General features: G+C 41.7%; 1 protein-coding gene and 1 long non-coding RNA gene across 12 annotated transcripts in view; one reads left to right on the top strand and one right to left on the bottom strand.

Annotated features, from left to right (window-relative positions):
* The window catches only part of STK39 (serine/threonine kinase 39), a 315,389-nt gene that overhangs the window by 55,372 nt on the left and 239,735 nt on the right, over positions 1–20,282 (bottom strand). For all 11 annotated transcript variants that reach the window (XM_072810941.1, XM_072810948.1, XM_072810950.1 and 8 more), the window contains 2 exons: positions 5,940–5,992; positions 1,708–1,776 (listed from right to left, as the gene is read on the bottom strand). In XM_072810941.1, coding sequence (XP_072667042.1) covers positions 1,708–1,776; positions 5,940–5,992 — 122 coding nt within the window. The remainder of the gene's footprint in view (positions 1–1,707; positions 1,777–5,939; positions 5,993–20,282) is intronic.
* Positions 13,709–14,618, top strand: LOC140624231 (uncharacterized). Its single transcript, XR_012023730.1, has 2 exons — positions 13,709–14,102; positions 14,280–14,618. It is a non-coding gene; the product is annotated as an uncharacterized lncRNA (long non-coding RNA).

The raw sequence follows: 20,282 nt of genomic DNA, 5'->3' as shown, positions 1-20,282 counted from the left end.
TTACAAGGCATCTTGATCAAGCCATTAAGTTTTCTCCTCATTTTGTCAGGTCATCTACCACACAAGCATGTGTGCTCATTTTTTCTAATGAGAAAAAGTTTATCAAGTCTATCAAAGAACCATTAACGTAAAGAACTCTGAGAGGGAACTTAGACACCAAAGCTGAGCTGACCTCGTTGCTCAAGCTCCCCCTTGCATTTGAGCAGAACATTTTGGTAAGAATTTAGCTGGCCATGAGATCTTAGTAGATTTTACAGCAAAGTGTGAGAGGTAGAATGGACAAGGAAATACACACACACCTGTCTATATCTGTATATGCCACTTTTCTTTAAACTATGTCTATCTCATTATATATGTATCACTTGGCAGAGGAATCAGAGCTTCCTAGGAAATCAGTATGTACACCATATATAATAGGAAAAAGAGCTCAGTTATTTCTAATTATAAAGGTATTTCCACATTTAATGACATATTGTTTGTAACAAATTAAGATACTGATGCTTTACTTAGAATCCTAATCTCCCACTAAAACCTCAGATACTCACTAAAAAATTTCACTTTATAATGACCTATATTATCGAATTGATAACAACAGATTACTCTGATGGGTAAGCATATCCACCCCAAGTTCCCGCAGTCACAAACTTCAGCATTATTGGGGAAGGGATTTATTTTGAGCACATGAATTTTTTAAAGTTAAAACACATCATTTAAGGGGCCCAAGTCACGTTAAGCATCAATTTTCATTTGATTATTGCTAAAGAAAGTTTTATCATAATGCATATTACCCTAATACCATGTTATGGTAATTATTAACAATATAATTAATTAATGCCATAGTTAACATTAAAAGTTAATAACTAATCTTAATTACTTAGGGTCATCAACATGAATACCCAGCAATGGACTGACTAAATAAAATTTTCACAAACTTAGGATTATCTAAGGAGTGTGGAGCTTCTCACCCTCCCCCTGGGTAGAACCAGGCTACACTTTTTCTTAGATGACAGCTTTGGCCTCTTAGAGCGTCTCTGCCTCCCATACACTCTGCAGAGGCCGCCAGTCACATCCTGCTCCTGACAGCAAATCTGTGTCTAGCTGGCTCTTCTATCTCCATGCAGTTATCTATTCATGCTCAAAGCAGTAAAAAGAGCCCCATGTTCAAAGGGAAGCGCCTCTGCCCCAACCCAGCTGCATGGCCCCAGACAACACACATGGAAGGAACCCTTTTAGGAATTCGTGTCCCTGTGCACACAATTAAAGAACAGGCCTGAATGATCCCTAAGTCCCATCCAACCTTCAGACTTTGTGATGAATCCTGTTAATGGCTAGGAAAATTAATATCTAAGTTCATTAGAACTGTGCCCAAAGAAAGAACAGAGAAACTCTGACAAAGGACCTCAGAGGTTCCCGTACTTCTGATGCATGGAATTTATAGTATCATATTTTTGTTATGTTGTGGACTTTTGGGTCTTCTCGGGTCTTTGTTATATTTCCAATAAGTGAGGTTCTTATTAAATGGAGCAGAATTATGAGTTTTTAAAAATAGAAAATTAAATATGACTCATATATACTTCTTCCACATAAAATAATTCAAGAAATTTTCAAAAATCCAGAGTAAATTATTCCTTTATGAAAACTTGTTTCCAAATGCATTTCTATTTGATAGATCAACAAAATGACACCGTATACTAAAAAGTGATTTACCTATAACTACATCATGACCATCAACCAAGCCAGCAGAGAAGAGCTCCTGAGATACACCATCTGCCGTATCTGTCCAAATGTGAAATGAATATGTATTAGTAACCATAAAATAAAAATCAACAACCCAGTACAATGTAAAAGATATTTTTCATTTACGAAAATCACCCACATGTGTTTTAATTCAACAATTCAGATTCTATCAGAAGGAAAAATCAGAAGCAATGTGAAATATATTTTGCCATATAGAACTTGCATCTTGATATTTATTCAACGGAAGTCCTGCAAAATTATTATTTCATTTTTGGTGAACCAAAAAACATTCGCCCTTTTGGCTACCACCTGAATTAATCCTCAAATGTACCTCTATAAATTAGCTTCTAACAGGTCCCAATGACACTGTTTTTCGTTCCTGCCAAGGTTAATTCCAGCCATCATCAATCCTTTTCTATCATTAGTAGCTACTGAGTCAGAATTTATGGCAAAGGTTGAACAGGTAGCACTTGACACAGCCTTATATTTGGTACAAACAGCCTTTGAGCCTGTTGGACTATTAAGATGAGCTATTTAAATTTATGCTATTAAGAAACTCCTTTAGCATGACATTGATCATTTGATAGCAACAGATTCATCCTCTGAAAATGTGGCTGAATAAAAGAATGTGGTTTCTCGATGATAACTGACAGGAGTTAGAAATCTCATAAAGATGGGACTGAACAGGCTGTAGCAAGTGAATATAACCAAAATTACTTAATTGAAAGGTTATGAATGAACATGGTAATAAGTGAGAAGTCTGTCTGAAGACTCTGTGAAGAGAAACTGATAAATGGCAATGTGCTCAAAAGAACCATTATGAACTCTTGTGTTTTTACAAGGGAGATGACACGGTCCCCACGGCCTTCTGACATTATCGCAAATGTCCAGAACCACAACTGGGTGAGAAGAAAACTGGCTCAGCAGCTGGCAACAACCTAAAAGAAGGTTTGACTTGAGTGATTGAGTGTCCCAAAGTCAGGGAGCACCTCAAAGTATTGCTGCTGAACCAAACAAGCATCTAAATTGCACTGCAGTTTGCATGCCTAAGGCTGCCCCCATGGTCTGTGTGCATGCACACCTGTGAGCACCCACTTGAGTGTGTTGCTGAAGGTAAAATTGTCTTTCACATTGTGGGCTTTAATGTGCTTTGCCCAGTGTCTGACACATAGTAATTACTCAATCAGTGGTAGCTGTGATAAGGATGATCGGCCAAGGATCATCTAAAATGTACCTCATTCTCTAGTGCACTCTTTCTTCCTTTCATACACAGCGAAATTTCCAGGATCTCCAATAAAAAAAAAATCTGAGACATTCGTCTCATAAAAAAAAATCTCTACATTCGTTGTATGTAGAGAAGTTGTGGCATTCCATCATTTTACTCATTCCACATTATAATGAATAACAGACAGATATGGAAATAACATGAAAGAAATGGAAAAGAAAAATAAAGGAATCTTTCTCAACCATGAGATACCATATAAGGCAGGCTTATCTTGGGTCTTGTTCTTACTAGAAGTACAAAAAAAAAAAAAAAAAACACCTTATAAAATTCTCTGAGGGATAAAATGATCCCATAGCATGGAATCTAGGGTGAGAGGCTCCCTCTACTCTGCATTCGATTTAGCTTTATGAAGTGGATTAGAAAACTCAGCCTCATAATCTCATCCTCCTGGATGCCACTAGAAACTTCTCTACAAAAAGTGTACTGAATTCCTGTGCCTACCTAGTAGGCACAGTGCACACAGTAGGCAGTGATTACATTTCTATGGACTGATCATCTATTAAAGTATCTGGATGTGTTACTACCACCTCGAAAGTATCAGTAAGATCTTACACCTGAGTAAGGAGCTATGCTCACAGAATGTAGTTGAAAATGGAATAATCAAGCAAATCCTCATTGAGGGCTAGCACTAAAACAGTACCAAAGCAAAGGACTTTCCCAAATGATTAAAGTTTATAGCACTGCCTATGATTTTCAGGACTCCTAAACACCAGATCAGTCACGTTAAAATAGCACAAGGGTCATGCTGGCCATTTTTGGCCCAAAAGAGAAATATCCCATGTTTGTATACCATTAACTAGTTATTTGTATGCATGTGAGTAAGAGATCAGCAATGGTTTAGAACAGAAACTGGAAGGTAATTGGTAACATTTTTTTAAGCTGCTTAACATGCCTAATAGTAAACAGGTTAAAATCATCATAAATAATCATATTTGCTCTGGTTTCCAGAATATATGGCAACACAATAAATGCAAAGGGCTTGCTCTCATGTGAAGGCAGAGAATATTCAGTATGTTTATGTTATTCACTCTATGCCATATTACACATTTATGTGTGCATACAGCACAGACACAGTACAATGCATGCCCAGTGCAGACACCACCTGAATGCAGACAGCTTCAGTAGTCACAGAAGTACGGTGACACATCCATGGTGTTCCCCTTACTAGCTGGCCAGGGAAGGCCAGCTATCATCAGGAAGCCAACATTACAATTTCTATCCGGGAAACAAAAGCAGATTCAGCCTACAATGTCAAACAAGGCTGCTAAAGCCAGCAAAGAGGTCCAGTAATGTTGAGAGGGCCATCTTCTCTAAAATCCTCAACTTAGAAATTCATTTCTTTGTCATCTCTCGAAATTCAAGTTAACTTTTATTTTGCTGCTGCCAATTTTAAATAATTAAATTAAAAAAAAAAAAACCTTGAAAGAAGAATCTATTCTTTTATTTACTGTACTTGAAAGCATTTAGCATATAGTTACTGACTTTATCATACTACTGACTGGTCAATATTCTTATGTTATGACAAAACAAAATGCTTCTGGGTAATAGAAATTAGTGCTGTACAATTTCACAGACTGACTCTAAACTCCCAAGATGGGGATGTTCCCAGAAAGAAAGATCAATTCGCAAATTTACTGGGGCCCTATCTGCATATATTTTGTAACAAATACTTCCTATGTTACTTTAATTTAAACGTACTAGGAATCATTAAATCTTGATGTTGACAGGGGACTAGACATGAGGGTCAGCGAGTCTATGCCCACATTTGGCCCAGGAACATATTCTGCTTGGCCAATAGTGTTTTTTTTTTTTTTAAAACCGAACATGAATAGACATGGTTTCCTGAAATCCCCACAGTTTGCTCTGGCTCCTGTCCATGTCTGAGTTGGTGCCTTCTTACAGGTTCTAACAGCAGGGAGGTCAAAGCAGTTAACTCATTGACCAGATATCACACTAGGAAGGTTCAGATTTTCAAAATTTTAGCTAATATGATGTATTTAATCAAATCAAAATTCACATAGAGCTCTACTACATAAAATAATTACAGAGTATTATTAGCTTAATGTATATTAATATATTCAAATGTATGAGCCTAATGTATTTTATTTTAATAATAGAAGGTATTTTAGAAGATTTTCAATAAACACATTGAAGCTGCTTTCACATACTTAAAAATCGGAAACCAGGTCAGGGAGAACAGGAAGTCTCAGCATTAGCATCTGATTTTCACCTTTTTGGATTCTTCTGGTTATGAACTAAAGAGTGGAAATAGCAATTTTTGCTTAACATGCTTATTAACAACTAATCCTGTGGTCTCCAAAGCCTGTTTATATGTGTTATTTATCCACTGATTAACCAAAACAAGTGCCTCCTGAATAGCAGGCACTTAGTCAAGTGCTAAAGATACAAGAAATGAGACATGGTTCTGTGAACTCTAGGCATCCAGGAGCTGAGAGAGCAACCAGTTTAGCCTTGAAGCTGCAAGAATGGCAGGGTTCCGACCAAGCAGAAGGTTTGAGAGCAGAGGGCCAAAGTATAGCACTTCTTTGTGTGATGTCTTGTTTGTTGCTCACCTCTCACTAGGACTGCTCTATGTTACTCACTACACTCATCACAATATCCTCTAGGCCCTGTGTCACCACGCCAGAGTTTATTTTCATGGCTGAGCTAATGTATTTCATTTGTATGTGTATATAAACCATACAGCATGTCACAGGAATTCTTGTAGTCAGTACAGGTTCGGTTTGGATTACCCCCAATTACTGCAAATCCTTCCTCTCTCCCTACCTTCCTTCCATCCTCCTTTCTTCATTTTCAGAGAAAGCATTTTTGAATAGCAAATTATAACCACATGCTTGTAATCAATTTCTTCAATGCTCTTTGGAGCAATAAAATAATAATTTCAATTAAAGCTTACCTCTTCCTGGAGTAAACTCAAACCGTATGTCATTAAGTTCCTTTCTGGAGTTTCTGAAATACATAACATATAGCACATTAAAATCCAATGAACTACAGCTTAATCAAACTAAATGTATTCCAATTTTTACAAGATGTTACTAACATGTAGACAGCATTTACAGCTTTGGGTCACCTCTGAGTAATTCCTCAAACAGAAGAGAGAGTTATGACAATAACAAAGGGAGAACTGATTGAATTTACATTATATAAACATGTATTTTATAAAAATTCAAAAATAAAGTGTTCTTTTCTAAAATCTACACTAAACCAATAACCTTACATATAATTCTATAGTTAATCATTTCAGAAGATTTTAGTCTAAAATAAATGACTTGACACATTTTTCATATTTTTCCTAAAAATAGTATTTTATCAATTATTTTTAAAAGTGAAACAAATAGGAAAGATGGTCTCAGTGGTAAAGTTTATGACAACACTACACATTGAATCATGCAACAAAATGCTCAAAAAAGGATATATATTTTGTTATTAAAAATTTTATCTACACAGGACCCCTGAATGTTGTGAAGTTATCCATTGAATATATAAACTTTTTTAAAATAAATATAAAATGCTTACATGAAACAGTAATATATACATTTGTATGTATATCTGATCCAAAAACTGATACTAGGGAAATATAAAACAAGTAAATACTTAAGATATGTATGAGTTTTCCATTAATATTAATTTCAAGAAATGATATGGGGCAGTGAGCTATAATTAGAATGGTTTTAAATTCTCACAAGAATACTAAAATATGAGAAACTCTCAACAGATGCTACCATTAAAGTTAATAAAAATACCATAAGAAACTGCAGTAGGAAACATGAAATAATAATTTCTACAGACACCCAACTATTTGTTCAGCTTCCAAAGGTCCGAGATAGAGACAGAGATGGCGTGAATACCCATTCCAAACAGCCTTGGTCTGGTGCCAGGAGAATCTGATATAATCCTGCTTAATTCTCCAGTTTGGGACTCCAAATAAACTCGAGGTAATAACTCCTGGTCTCTATGTTCAGTGCCCACATCATGATGCCACCAGTCTGTGGGCCCTTTCTGGTCCACAACCTGAGGCTGCTTCTTCAGGTCCTAGGACCTCCTACCGCACTAAATGCAGGAGGCCCAGAAAAATGACAAAGCCATGGTATTAACTTAGAGAAAGCCTTTCTCCCATGCCTAGCCAAGCTGGCCTAAGTCTACACTCTCCCACAAGCAGGGAAGTAAGGGTCAAGAGTTCAAGAGATGCTCAAGCCCAGACCACAGTCCTAAGAGCCTTGAACCATTATTCGCAAGTGTTCTCACCTTGACTGTCACTATTCTTCTTAGAGATAGAACGGGATGAGGGGATAATAGAAATGGCTAAAGCTTTGCTTGTTTTTTTAGGACCTAGGACTGCAAATTGTGGATTCTCACTCTAAAAAAGCAAACCTATGACCAATACATGAAATTGCAGACAACTGAAGATGGTTCAGATGTCAGCTTGGACCCCAGACTAAGGACTCTGTCCTGGAGATGGAGTGAATCATGCACAATCAGTATCTGCAGCAGACGAGCTGCTTGACTATGGCACGGTCTACCAATGTCACCGCACGTTTACATAGCACTTTCATATATATCAGCGGTTCTCAATTTTTTTTTTAATTTTTGGTAAGCCTCTATAATGTTGGCTTAAGATAAATAAGTGGATTCTTATTTTTGCTTCTATGTTCAATCTGCTGCAAGATCACATATCATAGTGCCAGCCACTGGAAAATTCTACTCTAAGTGTGTTGAAATAATGAGAGTGAAAAAGGCACATAATTTCTCAATGTTATTATGAAAATAGTTTGACCTCAAGGGCTCCCTGAGACTCAAGGACCACCTCCCCCACACACACCTTCTATGGTCACAGGACCACACTTTTGAGAAACACTGCTAGCAAATTTCATGAATCAAATCTCATTTGATTCCAGCAATCAACCTTTAAGATATGCAAAGTAGGTATTATTTGTTTTTCATTTTTTAGACAAGCACATTCAGTGGCCTTTCCAGGTTTACAAATTCAGTGGCTTCCTTTCACTTCTGAGAGAAAAACAATCTTCCTCAAGATTCTGCACATCACCATAAAAAGATCAGCAAGCATGCTTTTATTTAATAGCCTTGGTTTTAGGTGTTGTATATCAACAAAGGTTGGATTAGAACTAAAACAGCCCAACAAGAAAAAAAAAATGATCACTAGTAAAGTATTTATACTATATTTAATAATGAAATGACAAAAGGAGGAAAAAAGAAAAAGGAATCTGATTTGATGTTAATTTAGGCCACTGCCAATTCCTTTCCTCTCTTTCTTTTGGTCAGTCCTGTCTAAATTAGTTTGTCCTACTAAGGCCATAAGAAGAGAGGTATAGGAACCGTACCCAACATATCATCACACACATCCTGATTCTTCATTAAGACTATGGAAGTAATATCTAATACCATAATCTCTACATCAGCTATGGTTCGAGCTATGGAGGTTGCCTAGTCAAGTCATTCTTTTATGACTCTGAACCTAAAATACTTGCCTTTGAAAAGATCACAGTGATTGATTGTGAGTAGTAGACTTGTCTCATCAGGTTGAAATATAGTTGGAAAAATGCCTAATTGGATCTAACTACTGAAGGTCATCCTTTTATAAAGAATTAATCTTTTCAGACTCATACTTAACACCTTTAATTGAAAGTACATTTACTTTAATTGATATGGCACAGGATATTCTTGATTTCAGGGAAGCTGAAAATAGGTATGATTTAAGGCCAGAAACTAAGTCTGTGCAACTTTATAGAGGAAATGTTTGAAACTTGAAATTAACAGTTTCAAGACCCAGGCTACCAGTAATAACTCTTATTAAAAACCCTATTAATCCTGGGGTGCCCGGGTGGCTCAGTCGGTTGAGGATCCAATTCTCGATTTCAGCTCAGGTCATCATCTCAGGGTCCTGAGATTGAACCTTATGTTGAGCTCCATATCCAGTGAGGAGTCCTCTTGGTTTTCTCCCTCCCTCGCCTTGTGCCCCTCCCCGAGCCCTGGCTCTCACTTTCTCTCTAAAATAAATAAAATACTTAAAAAAAAAAGCTACTTTTAATCCTAAAAATAACCAAAAAGAAAAAAAAACACCCCATCAAAAAACATATTCCTAAATTCAGTAAGCACAAACCCTTATTTTTCATTGTAGGCAAATATTGCATCACAAAGGCAAATGTCTACAGGGCTCACGCAGAGTATTTATTTTTTAAAATAGGTGATACCAACCACATGGGTTAAAACCCAAAAGGTACAACAAGGTGCTCTCTAAAATCTAGGCCTCCTACTCTTATTAATCAACTACCTGGTCCCCCCCTTAATGGTATAGGCTTTTTGTACATCCCTTCCTGAGATATTTCATGCATATATTAGCAAATATACATACACAGTTCCTTCTAGCCTGTTTAATACAAACGTAGCATACTATATCCGTTGCTCTGCACCTTGCCTCTTCTTTTAATAACATACCTTGGAATTTCTGCATAGTGGCTCACAGAGAGAGCTTTCTCATTCTTTTTTTTTTTTTAATAGTTACATAGTATTCCGTTGTCTGCTATATCCTTCTCATTCAATGAACAGACTGTTTTCAGTCTTCCACTAGTATAAACAATGCTCAGTGAATAACCTTGTTCTTATGTCATTTCGCAAATACATGGGCATGAAAATAAATTTCTAGAAGCAAATTGCTTGGTCAAAGGATAAACGCATTTGCAATTTTATAGATATTGTCAAATTCCCTTTCATTCAAGTCATCCCGATTTATACTCTCACAAGCAATTTGTAAGCACCATTGCAGGAACTCTCAATGAGTAAAGCAGGAAGTATATGGAAAAAACAGGGAGATGTGTTCTCCCAGCTGGAAAGCTTCTTCCCTATTTAAAGAGAGCAACTACTGCTCTGCACCAGCTGGTTAAGCCAGGCAGGAATTTGGGCTCAATTTTGTTTAAAAATAAATAAATAAATAAATATACACACACACACACACACACAGATATAAATGTTATATATAAAATGCATATATGCTATATGTCATATACAAATATATGTACATTTGCTATATCCATTCAAAGTGACAAATCCAGAGATCTAGATTGTCATGTGTAACATCTTCCTTCTTGCTCATTCATCTGCAAGGGACAGTGGACACTGAAATGAAGCAGCTGGCTCTGAGGGTGGTGATGACGATCACATGAGCAAACGCTTAAGCGTTCCTGGTGACTGAGCTGCAGCAGGCCTGCGCAGATGAAGTATGCATCTGATAGGATGTAGCATTTTTCTGCACTTCTTACTGTACCACGTCAGGACAGTCTGATCAAGTTGTTGCTCCTGGAGGGCTCCAGAGCCAAAATGCCAACTCAGGACTAGGTGCGTTCCTTAGCTTCATATTCGTGTCTTTTAGCTCACACCAAAAACTGGGGGCACACACCCTCCAAGAACCAGATGCGATCAAAGTGCTCAGAAGCCCAGGGACCACTGGTTCTCAAAGAGCATCAGCGACTGTAGTGCCACTGGCACTGCATACCCTCCACCACAGGATACTCTGGAGTGAGGCTGACTGCCAGCCAATTTCCCACGCTCTGAGGTTGCAGGACACAGCTGGGGTAACACTAGCCCAGAGGTGGCCTCTCCCTCCCAAGCCCCCTTTGCCCTTCTTTGAACCTAGGACTTCAGGTCAGGGTGAAGCTGCCAGTCAGTATCCGAGGAAGTCCAGGGGGAATGTTCCTCCTGGAACCTTTCCTTTATTGGGAGCAGGATGGAGACTTTCAAACAGGCTGGGCTATCAGGTCATCATTTCCAGTTCAGCTTGCTTCTTTCCTGCTCTTGGCACTGAACTGGAGTCTCTTCCCACAGACTTAGGAGAGAAAGGGACTATGGTGCCCATTAAGCTTGCTGGGCATCTCTGTCCACACCAGCAGAGAGCCTGGCACAGCCTGAGGAGGTACTGGAGCTGTGGGGACAGAGGTCTCCATTCAAATCCACTCACTACTTGTCTGGCATCTGTCATCTGTTTCCTCAACTGTGAGATGGGGAAAGTAATAATTAATGGCATTTACTGTCTGCCAGTACGTGCTTGATGCTTCACTTATGTTATCTTATGCTATGCTCAAAATAACACGTGATGTGGGGATGGCTCTTATGTCCTATTATTTCTCAGACAAGGAAACTGAGGCTCAGAGAGGGTAAGGGACATACCCAAAAATCATACAGCTGATTAGTGCATCTGAACTAAATGTAGAACTGAAGGAATGTAACCCTTGTCTTCTCCAGGGCCCAGTCCTTACCTGAACCACTGTGAGTCCTAGTCTGAGTCTGTAGATGCTTCTAACTGGTCTCGCCACATTCAAGGTCATGATCTGCTCAGGAGCCAGCCAGCTTGTTATCTGGAAATCTGATCATCCCACTCCCTTGCTCAAAGACTCCATTTTGTTCTTCCCCTCTTTTTTTTTTTTTTTAATTTTATTTATTTATTTTTTTTAAGTAGGTTCCTCACCCAGTATGGAGCTCAACGCAAGGCTTGAACTCACCACCCTGAGATCAAGACCTGAGCCCTGAGATCAACAGTCAGATGCTTAATTGAGCCACTCTGGCACCTTCCCCTGGAATTCTTTTTTTTTTTTTTTTTTAAGATTTATTTGTTCATGAAAGACAGAGAGAGAGAGAGAGAGAGGCAGAGACACAGGCAGAGGGAGCATCACTGTAGAGGCGGGGTGACAAGTTTTTCTGATCTTGGAAGGAATGGGCGGCAGAGAGACTTTCTTCTGTCTGAATGTCTCTCCTCAGGCTGCCAGTTGGTTGTTTCTGGGTGCCTCTCGCCCACCTTCGGCACCCTTGCCCAAGTCCCCCGTGGAATGCAGGGATGGTGCTGTGCAGGGGGCAAAAGGGCACGTCAGCTGGTGAAGAGACAGGTGATGGTGGTGGTGGCAGCGATGAGAAGGGGTGCAGGGGTGGGCCAGCCAGAGGGAAGTGGGGAGGAAAGGAGGGGAGAGAGGGAAGAAGGCAGGAGGGAAGAGCCCGGGATCACAACCTGAGCCAAAGGCAGATGCTCAACCACTGTGCCACCCAGGTGTCCCTCCCCCAGGATTCTTAAAATTTTAAATCCTTGGCATGACCCCCTGAAGACCTGCTTCTACCTGCCTCCCCCCCTTCAAGTGTCCCACACTGTCTGCTGCTCTCCTCGTTGTCTCGGGCCTGCCCTCCCTGCCCAGGGGTGGCTTTGCAAAGGCGCAGTGTGGGCGGAGGGGGTCTGTCAGAGCCCTGTCACCAGTGGGCTCAGGAGACAGAGGGAAGAAAGGGACTGCAGCTGGGGGCACTTCTGAGGAGTTCAGCTGTAAGGCCTGGAGAGAAACCGCTGTAATCGGAGGTGGGGAAAGAGAGGGCTTTTTAAGATGGGTGAAGAGAAACGTTTGTGTGCTGGTGGGTCAGGCCTGGTAAAGAGGGAAACAGGGAGGGCGGGAACAGAGAGGTGCTCCTGGGGGGCTGCAGCGTGTTGGGGAGCCAGCTTCCCTCGCTGCTGGCGAATCTCCACTCCCCCTCTCCCTCACTTGACTTGCCCTTTTGCGGGAGGCCAGGAAAGAAGGGGAGAGGCAGCCAGCCGAGGGCCGGCCGCTTTCCAGCGCAGCCTCCTGGCCTCTAGCCCCACACCCAGCACGTCACGTTCCGTACCAACGCAGTGTGTTACTTCAGTGTCCGTCCCATCTACCAGCCGCGAGGCTCCCGAAGGGCAAAGACCTGCAGCTTGCCAGCACAGACAGCACCTGGCACGCGAGCGAGTGAATGCACGCCCGCGTGACTGAAGACAAAGGAGTGACAATTCTGCAAGTCTGGCTCTGTCCAGGCTTCCGAGACCCTGTCACCCCAGCTCCCGGGCCGCCCTTTCCCTGTGCGCCAGCCACTCCCGTCCGCCCGGCCCTGTAGTCCCAATCTGCGGCCCCCCTCATCTCCCTTCTCCTTCTCGAGGAGTAATTCCAAGTGCGTAACCCAAACCCAGGTACGTGCCCCCCAGAGGTTTAGACCCATCATCCAACTGTCTACACAGCATCTCTCCATGCAATGTGCAGACTCCGGAAAACCCAGCATGGGCAGAACAGAACACATCCCTTTCCTCCTCAGATTCACTTGTCTCTCTGCCCCCCACGCGGCAGGTGGCCGTGACAGCCACCGCCACGACCTGTGGGCTCGGCCTGCTAAGTGTCCTCAGATCGCCCACTTCTCTACGGCTCTGCCATCGCTGACCAAAGGCACGTCCCCGTTATCTGCCGCACGAGGAGAACAAACGACCCGATGAACAAAGGCTGTTTCATGCCCACACCACACACTAGGCACGGAGAGCGGCGCGCCCAGAGCCACAGACGCGCAAGAGGACAAGGCCGCAAGAGGGGGACGCGCTATTACCCGGGTGTAATCCTTGGCAGATGAATGTGTTGCTCAGAGAGAAAATCATCGTATTTAATGAGATGTGGAAAACGACGCCAAAGCAACCATAAGCCGAAGGACACCAAGGAAGGCCGCAAGCGAAAGCACCAGGAGGAGAACGAGGAGGCCTCTTGCATCCAGGCCCGAGGCTGCCCGCACGCGGGGTTCACGCACGTCTCTCTAGGGCTCAGTCTTAGGTCAGCGAACCACACCGACCCCCGGGTCCACGGAAGCTTCCTCTGGGCTCCGCAGCTCCGCTTCAGGAGGACAAGAAACCGGGGCCTAAGTCACAGGAAGGAGCATTTCCCCCCTCTTGTTCTCACTCTCTCCATCGTTCACGCTCCTGTCAAATTCGTCTTCTCTGCGGTAAAGGCCCAATCACAGAATCATATGATTTTACAACTGACAGGGGCCCCGGGGGTCACCTAATCCATTTCCCTCCTTCCTCAGGTGAAGAAACCGAAGCCAAAAAGATCAAGCGGCCTGCGTAAGATTACACAGCTGGCTGATTCACTCGGCACTCCATAAATACTTATTGATCACCTACTAGGCGCCAGGCCTGTCCCAGGAGCCTTTGATGGCAGAAATGACACCCAAACCTGGAACTGACGCTTCTAGACGACTGCTTTTCATTCTAGACTGGCGGTTCTCAAACTGCAGGGTGAGCTGAGGTGCACTCTTCTCAAGGAAGACTTCTTTCCCCCAGTGACGTGCCTGCCCCTGGTACTTAAGCGCTGCGTGCAGTGGGAGATGTTATAGATGGGGGTGTGGCTCATATATAATGATTTGTGCGATGATGGCAGGAATAAAGGTTAAGAGCCCCTGCTGTATCCCTCAGCACTGTGCCCCAAGGCCCTGCTTGAAATGGAAGCTCTCTTCAAAGCACAGATTTCCACACACCCTGTGCCATGCTCCAGGACTGTGAGTCATATACCTAGCCCATCGCCCCCACACCCTGGCCCTGCCTTTAACTTGCCTCAAAAGAGCCTTTTGGATCAGTGAGTCTCCTAAAAGGTGAAAGTGAAAATTCCTTTCAGGATTGCACCTTCAGACACCCAGAAATATACCTATGGCCTGGCAAAGTATAAGCTGACAGCATCCAGAATTCTAGTCTCTACCAAGCCATGCAGCATCACAGAGCTTACGGTTGATGTCAAATAAATAGATCACGAAGCCATACAGTTGTCTTTAACAAGAAAACATGGGCAGTGACTAATCTAGTTGTGTTCATATAATGAACACACATGTGCATGAACACACGCACATGCACGAACACACGTGCACATGCATGAACACACACACACACAATTTCTTGAAATAAAATATCTTGATATATCTTCAAGAATTTGACCTTTACACTGGTGTCTACAGGTTTTTCTGCAGCTGGAACCTCAGGCTAAGGACTTTGACGCATCCCACTGGTTACTGAGCAGGCTGAAGGACCTTTTAGATTTACAGCTCATAGGGAACAAGCAGTCTGACTGCACAGGGTTTCACACAGCTGACACCTAAATTAGAGATGCATGTGCAGAGCCTTGCAAAGAAATTTCTCATACTCTGTACAATGCTTACACCTGTGAATAAATCATAGGCAAAAATATTATCATAAATAACTGCCTTTGCTGGCTACAAAAATAGTTTTCACCTGGAAACAATCCTAACAAAGTTCCTTTAACAAAAACCTCTTGCAAATCTACATGCTGCCCAAATAGAGAACATGATTGTTTCTTCTCACCCACTCTGCCCACTTTCCCCCTAAACAAACATGCTTTTTTCCTCTAGTGCATACTTTGGAAAATCATGAAAAACACTTCAATATACAGGAAAGTTCAAAGAGTAATAAAACAAATTCACATGTACCTACCATCTAGAACTTTTAAAATGGCACCATTTTGTCATATTTCAGAGCTTAATACATAAAATTTGAATACTGTTTTGCCCACACGTACGAAATCGATTGTTATGTCCTAACTGTGGTAAATCATGAGTGAACAGATTATCGTGTAAGGGCTCTGCTTCCTGTCACGTTTGTGGAACTGTATTTTCACGGGTGGCAGTCCTTTTCAGTATTTAGAGTGTCCAGTGGACATATTTACGGAATTGATTTTTACTGATAGGCCAAGAGGGAAATGGAATGACCACATAAAAACTAGAGGCAGGACTCCAGCTGGTAGAAGCAGAAACATTACAGCCTATTCAAAGTTCCTGTTCTTTAGCAGCAGGAAAAACTACTAAGCATTCTTGCTAGTTAGGGGTTTCTGTGTATGCGTCTTGATTGAAATCCACTGATAGAAGTACAGAAGCAGTCTTCATTAACGTCACTCGTGTTTGAAAGTCTGGCGTGCGTCAGGGTTTCCTGTGGAAAACCCAGACTCAACGTTTCTGTGACAGATACCACTCTTCGGTGCATCAGGTTCCCAAATCAACATGCCAAGCCAGTTACACTAAAAATGCAAAGAGTACCTCTAAGATATGGATTCGATCAATGTCCAGTTGGGCTCTTGATCTTACGTCATGGTAGGTGTATTTACACAGATCAATAGACAACTGTGGGGACGTGGGGGTGGCACACATACCTGCAGCATTCCTGGATGGGTCGAGTTTCAAGGTAATGACAGTTCACTTCAAGGCACACATTGTTACAATCTCTAATCATTATGGGCAACTATCATCTTCCTTGCCATTTGCATTAATTTTTGCAAAAAAGGACGGTAAGTAGTTCAAAGCTAAACTATACAACCGAACATTTGATTATCAAAAATAACAGAAATTAAAGGGAACAGAGAAAAAGATACTATACATATGTGAGATGTCAGTTACTCTCACTGAGCACTGAATTTAGCTTTGTTTGCTTGCAGCTCAGGCAAAAAAAAAAAAAAAAAAAAAAAAGGAAAGTATTGCCTGATACGGTTCTTTATCAAAAAAGAAACATGCAAGGCAGATGTTTTTCCCTTGGCATTTATATCAAGGAGAAATTCTGTATGGAAGTCCCTTTATAAGGGACACTGAGTAATGTCTACAACAACTCTATGTTGTAAAGGGCAGAAACTTTTTTTCATATAAGTGTCTTCCAACTACGTGGTGCAAAAATGAAGATTTGTTCTCCTATGTGCTGAAGGCACCATATTAAATCTTACCTAAGTGATAGCATTTCTGCTGGGAGCTGAAATATTATAGCCGAGGTACATTGTTTCCTGATGATTTACCTCAATACAAGATGCCCAAAGAACCTGGAGAAATGAATGGCCTATACAGACTGCTTCCCGATGCCCTAAAGGGGTCTTTGTCAAGTGCTAGGATGGGTGATTCTGTGACTGAACTCTGACTGGCCCTGGGAAGCATCTGATAGCCTAGTACAGGTGTTGATTAAACACAGATCTCTCACTTCAGCTAAAACCTCAGTGCAGAGGTAACATTCTGCTGTGAACGTACCGGAGACTGACTCAGGTTATGTCCTGCCCTGGGGAGGTGGCCAACTACTAACATGGGCAGGCTGCAGGGTGGCTCCACTTCAAAAGGAAGCTCTGAGTCTGGCCAACAAATTGAACATGTTGTTCAGCTCAACACACCCAAATGCGCTGCCTCAGAAGTGAGAAAGGATAATTGTTTGCTTACAAATTTTAAAGGACGCCTGCTCCTAATCAAGAGAGCTAGCCATGGTAGTACAGCTACAATGACATAAGGTGAGCAGATAACCACAGAATTCTTTAAACGTTAGTGGGGTGATCACAAAAGCAGCATGAATTATGCTTTGAGGTTCCTATCAATTTGTATGTATCATCATCTCCAGGGGAAGCTATGTTAAAAATTAGCAAATTTAAAGGGAACGTGATCACTTCTAACTCGGTTTAAAATACCCGCCCAATGAAGAAGAAAGCTGTGAAGGACTAATGAGCACTAAATGTTAATACCGGCGTCCTCTCGGTGAGACACGAAAACAGAATCTTCCCTGGCTTTTTCCACAGGTAGTGCCTTAAGACGATTAAATTTAATGATAAATGAGATTGAGCACATATTTTCTCTTTTGATCCATTTCAGAGAAATGGCCTATAAGTAAATGTATTTACAGTCTAGTGTGGGTGACCCTTTGTCTTTGGCAAAGGCATCATAAATCCTCAAATTGGACTTTCCTGAAATTACTTCAGCAAATGGCTATTTATAAAATACACAGCTGCACAGAAAATAAACCTTGTTACTAGGCATTTGATAGGTTGTGGATGGGCATCAGAAAGAAGTATACATTTATTAGAGCACATCAGGCAGCACTTGCCAGGATGCTAGATTGGGGACAGGGCTTTTATTCAGAATAATGTAAAAACAAAAAATTAAAAAACTCTAGCCCCACCCCCACCCACCAAAAAAGCATCCATTTGCTTTTGAGGCTTGGAGTTGTATGATTCTCCCAAGTACTGACACTAACAGGGTTGAAAAGCATGAAGAGGGGTACCTGGGTGGCTCAGTCAGTTAACCACCCCACTCTTGGTTTCAGCTCAGGTCATAATCTCAGGGTTGTAAGATTGAGCCCTGCATAGCCCTCCATGCTCCAGGGCAGGGGGGTGGGGGTAGAGGGTCTGCTGTGAGTTTCTCCCTCTGCGCCTCCCCCCACTTGAGGGTGCTTGCATGTACTCTCTCTCTCAAATAAATAATCTTAAGAAAAAGAAAAAAAAAAAGAAGAAGACTCGCACTGAGAGTGAGTGCGAGAAGCTTCCTTTGGATTACCACATCCTAAAAAGGCAACAGTATGTGAAAGCATTCATTATTCGCATGATATTTAAAATGAGGGCTAAAAATGTTTCTATGTATTTCTACAAAATTGCTTTTTCAACCTGAAGATGGCCACAAGCAAGGCGGGAAATCTGAAATTCAGTCTTATCTGTTTCCCGTGGATGCCTTTTCAAAAACCCCACAGTTGATCTGAATGCACAACTCTTCCTATGGCTGTAAGATGGTCCTTACAATGCAACTGCTACGTGATTCCTTCTCATCTGATCCTGGCAGATTTTTTAAAGTCAACATTCATACTTTTAGCAACCACTTTGTTCATTTTCTGGGTCTAGAGCATTGATTTATGGTGCTCATTACCACACTGTTTCAGGAAGGAACCCTCCCTTCAACAGACCCAATAAGGTAAATGGCATTCATCACCTGGCATAGAAACCAAACCATCCTAATTGAAAAATTCCAAGTATTTATAGCTCACCAAAACTGGAAAGACCCTCGACTTAGCCATGAAGCTCACCCTGCAATGGTGCAACACCACCTCCACCACAAAGGGCATACCTAGGACAAGCCTCAAAAGGAGACTAGTGGAATACAGAATCCTATCCTAAATGCTCAAAACAACTTTTGGCCTGTGTTCAAACACATGCTGTAGGACTGTCAAATAACGAAAATGATTTTCGTGCGTAGGTCATGGAATCCATCTTTTAGAGCCATACTCAAAAATTTGATGACATTGAAAAACACGCTGAGGACGTCCAATAGCAACTCCCACATGTGTGACTTCACCATCAAGTGCAGAACTTACCAAGACTGTGGGGGTCATGCATTTTTCTTATCTAAGAGTCACTAATAAAAAAGATGTACCCAGCAATTTCCTTCAGGATGGTTTCTTCAGTGACTGACCGTTATACCTAGTCTGTTGATCTCTGACAAGGTTTTAAGACTAACTTAGCTTCTTAGATCTCTTGATTTCAGTGAAAATTTAATAAAGGAGGCCAGGCTGGATAAACAATTCTTAGTCTACAGAAGTATTTATGCAGCACACCCTGCAAACTACTTGCTATTTGCTTCTTTACTGTAAATTGGCAAGTGTGCTTTTCATAAGGAAGTACAAAAAACAGTGCCACCAGATAGGGAAGTCAGGAAAAGGTTCAGAAGGAAAAGTCAAGGGGGCCCTTCCAAAATGATTAGCATGACAGTAGAGCCTTTCTCCGCTGGTTTGAGGCAAAATAAACATGGATTATTTGTCAAGTTTAAGAGAACTAGATGATTTTTAAAAAATGAGCAAGACAGTGAATATCCATAACAAAGATAAAGGGATGGTAAAGGTCAACAATTAAGAACATTTTAGTAAATATACAGAATTCAAAAGATGGGCCAGAGGAGCTATGGTGCTATGTCATGTCCCTCCACAGAGTGCCTGGCATGGAGTCTGGCACGTAAGTAAGCTCTCAAGAAATATTCAAGAAATCTAATTGCATCAAGCAGGACACTGCTGCATGGCATTAAGTCACATGTAATTACACTAGTCAAAACCCCTGCATATGGAGGTAACCAATCCTATATAAATACCCAAATAACCCCCACCCCACCCCCCCAAAAAAGGTTTCTGAGCTGAAGGCATTTTTTCAGTTGCAATGCAGGCCAGAGCCATGATCAGTAGAGGAGATTTAACATTAGGAATGGATCTGGGAGGGACGCCTGGGTGGCTCAGTGGTTGAGCATCTGCCTTCAGCTTAGGGTGTGATCCCCGGTCCCAGGATTGAGTCCCACACATTGGGGTCCCCAGCAAGGAAGCCTGCTTCTCCCTCTGCCTGTGTCTCTGCCTCTCTCTCTCTCTCTCTCTGCAGCTCTCATGAATAAATACAATTTTAAAAAAGGAAAAAAAAAGGAATGGATCTGCGAGAATAAATGAGGCCTGCTACACTGAAGAGATTTCTGGCCAAAAAGCTATTTCTTCACAAGCAGTGAGCTAACAGTCAACGTCCAGGGTGGTGGGATTGACCTGGCCAAGACTCACAGGAAATATAAACTGTGGACAGTCGGCCTGACACCAAGGCTCTGGGTGACTGGAAAAGCATCACATCTATGATTGGGAAGCGCTGCTGCTGCACCACCT

The sequence above is a fragment of the Canis lupus genome, chromosome 34, assembly GCF_048164855.1.
Source record: "Canis lupus baileyi chromosome 34, mCanLup2.hap1, whole genome shotgun sequence".
In the NCBI taxonomy this organism is placed as follows: Eukaryota; Metazoa; Chordata; class Mammalia; order Carnivora; family Canidae; genus Canis; species Canis lupus.
The sequence above is the reverse complement of the archived record's forward strand: the minus strand, read 5'-3'. Positions and strand labels throughout refer to the sequence as shown.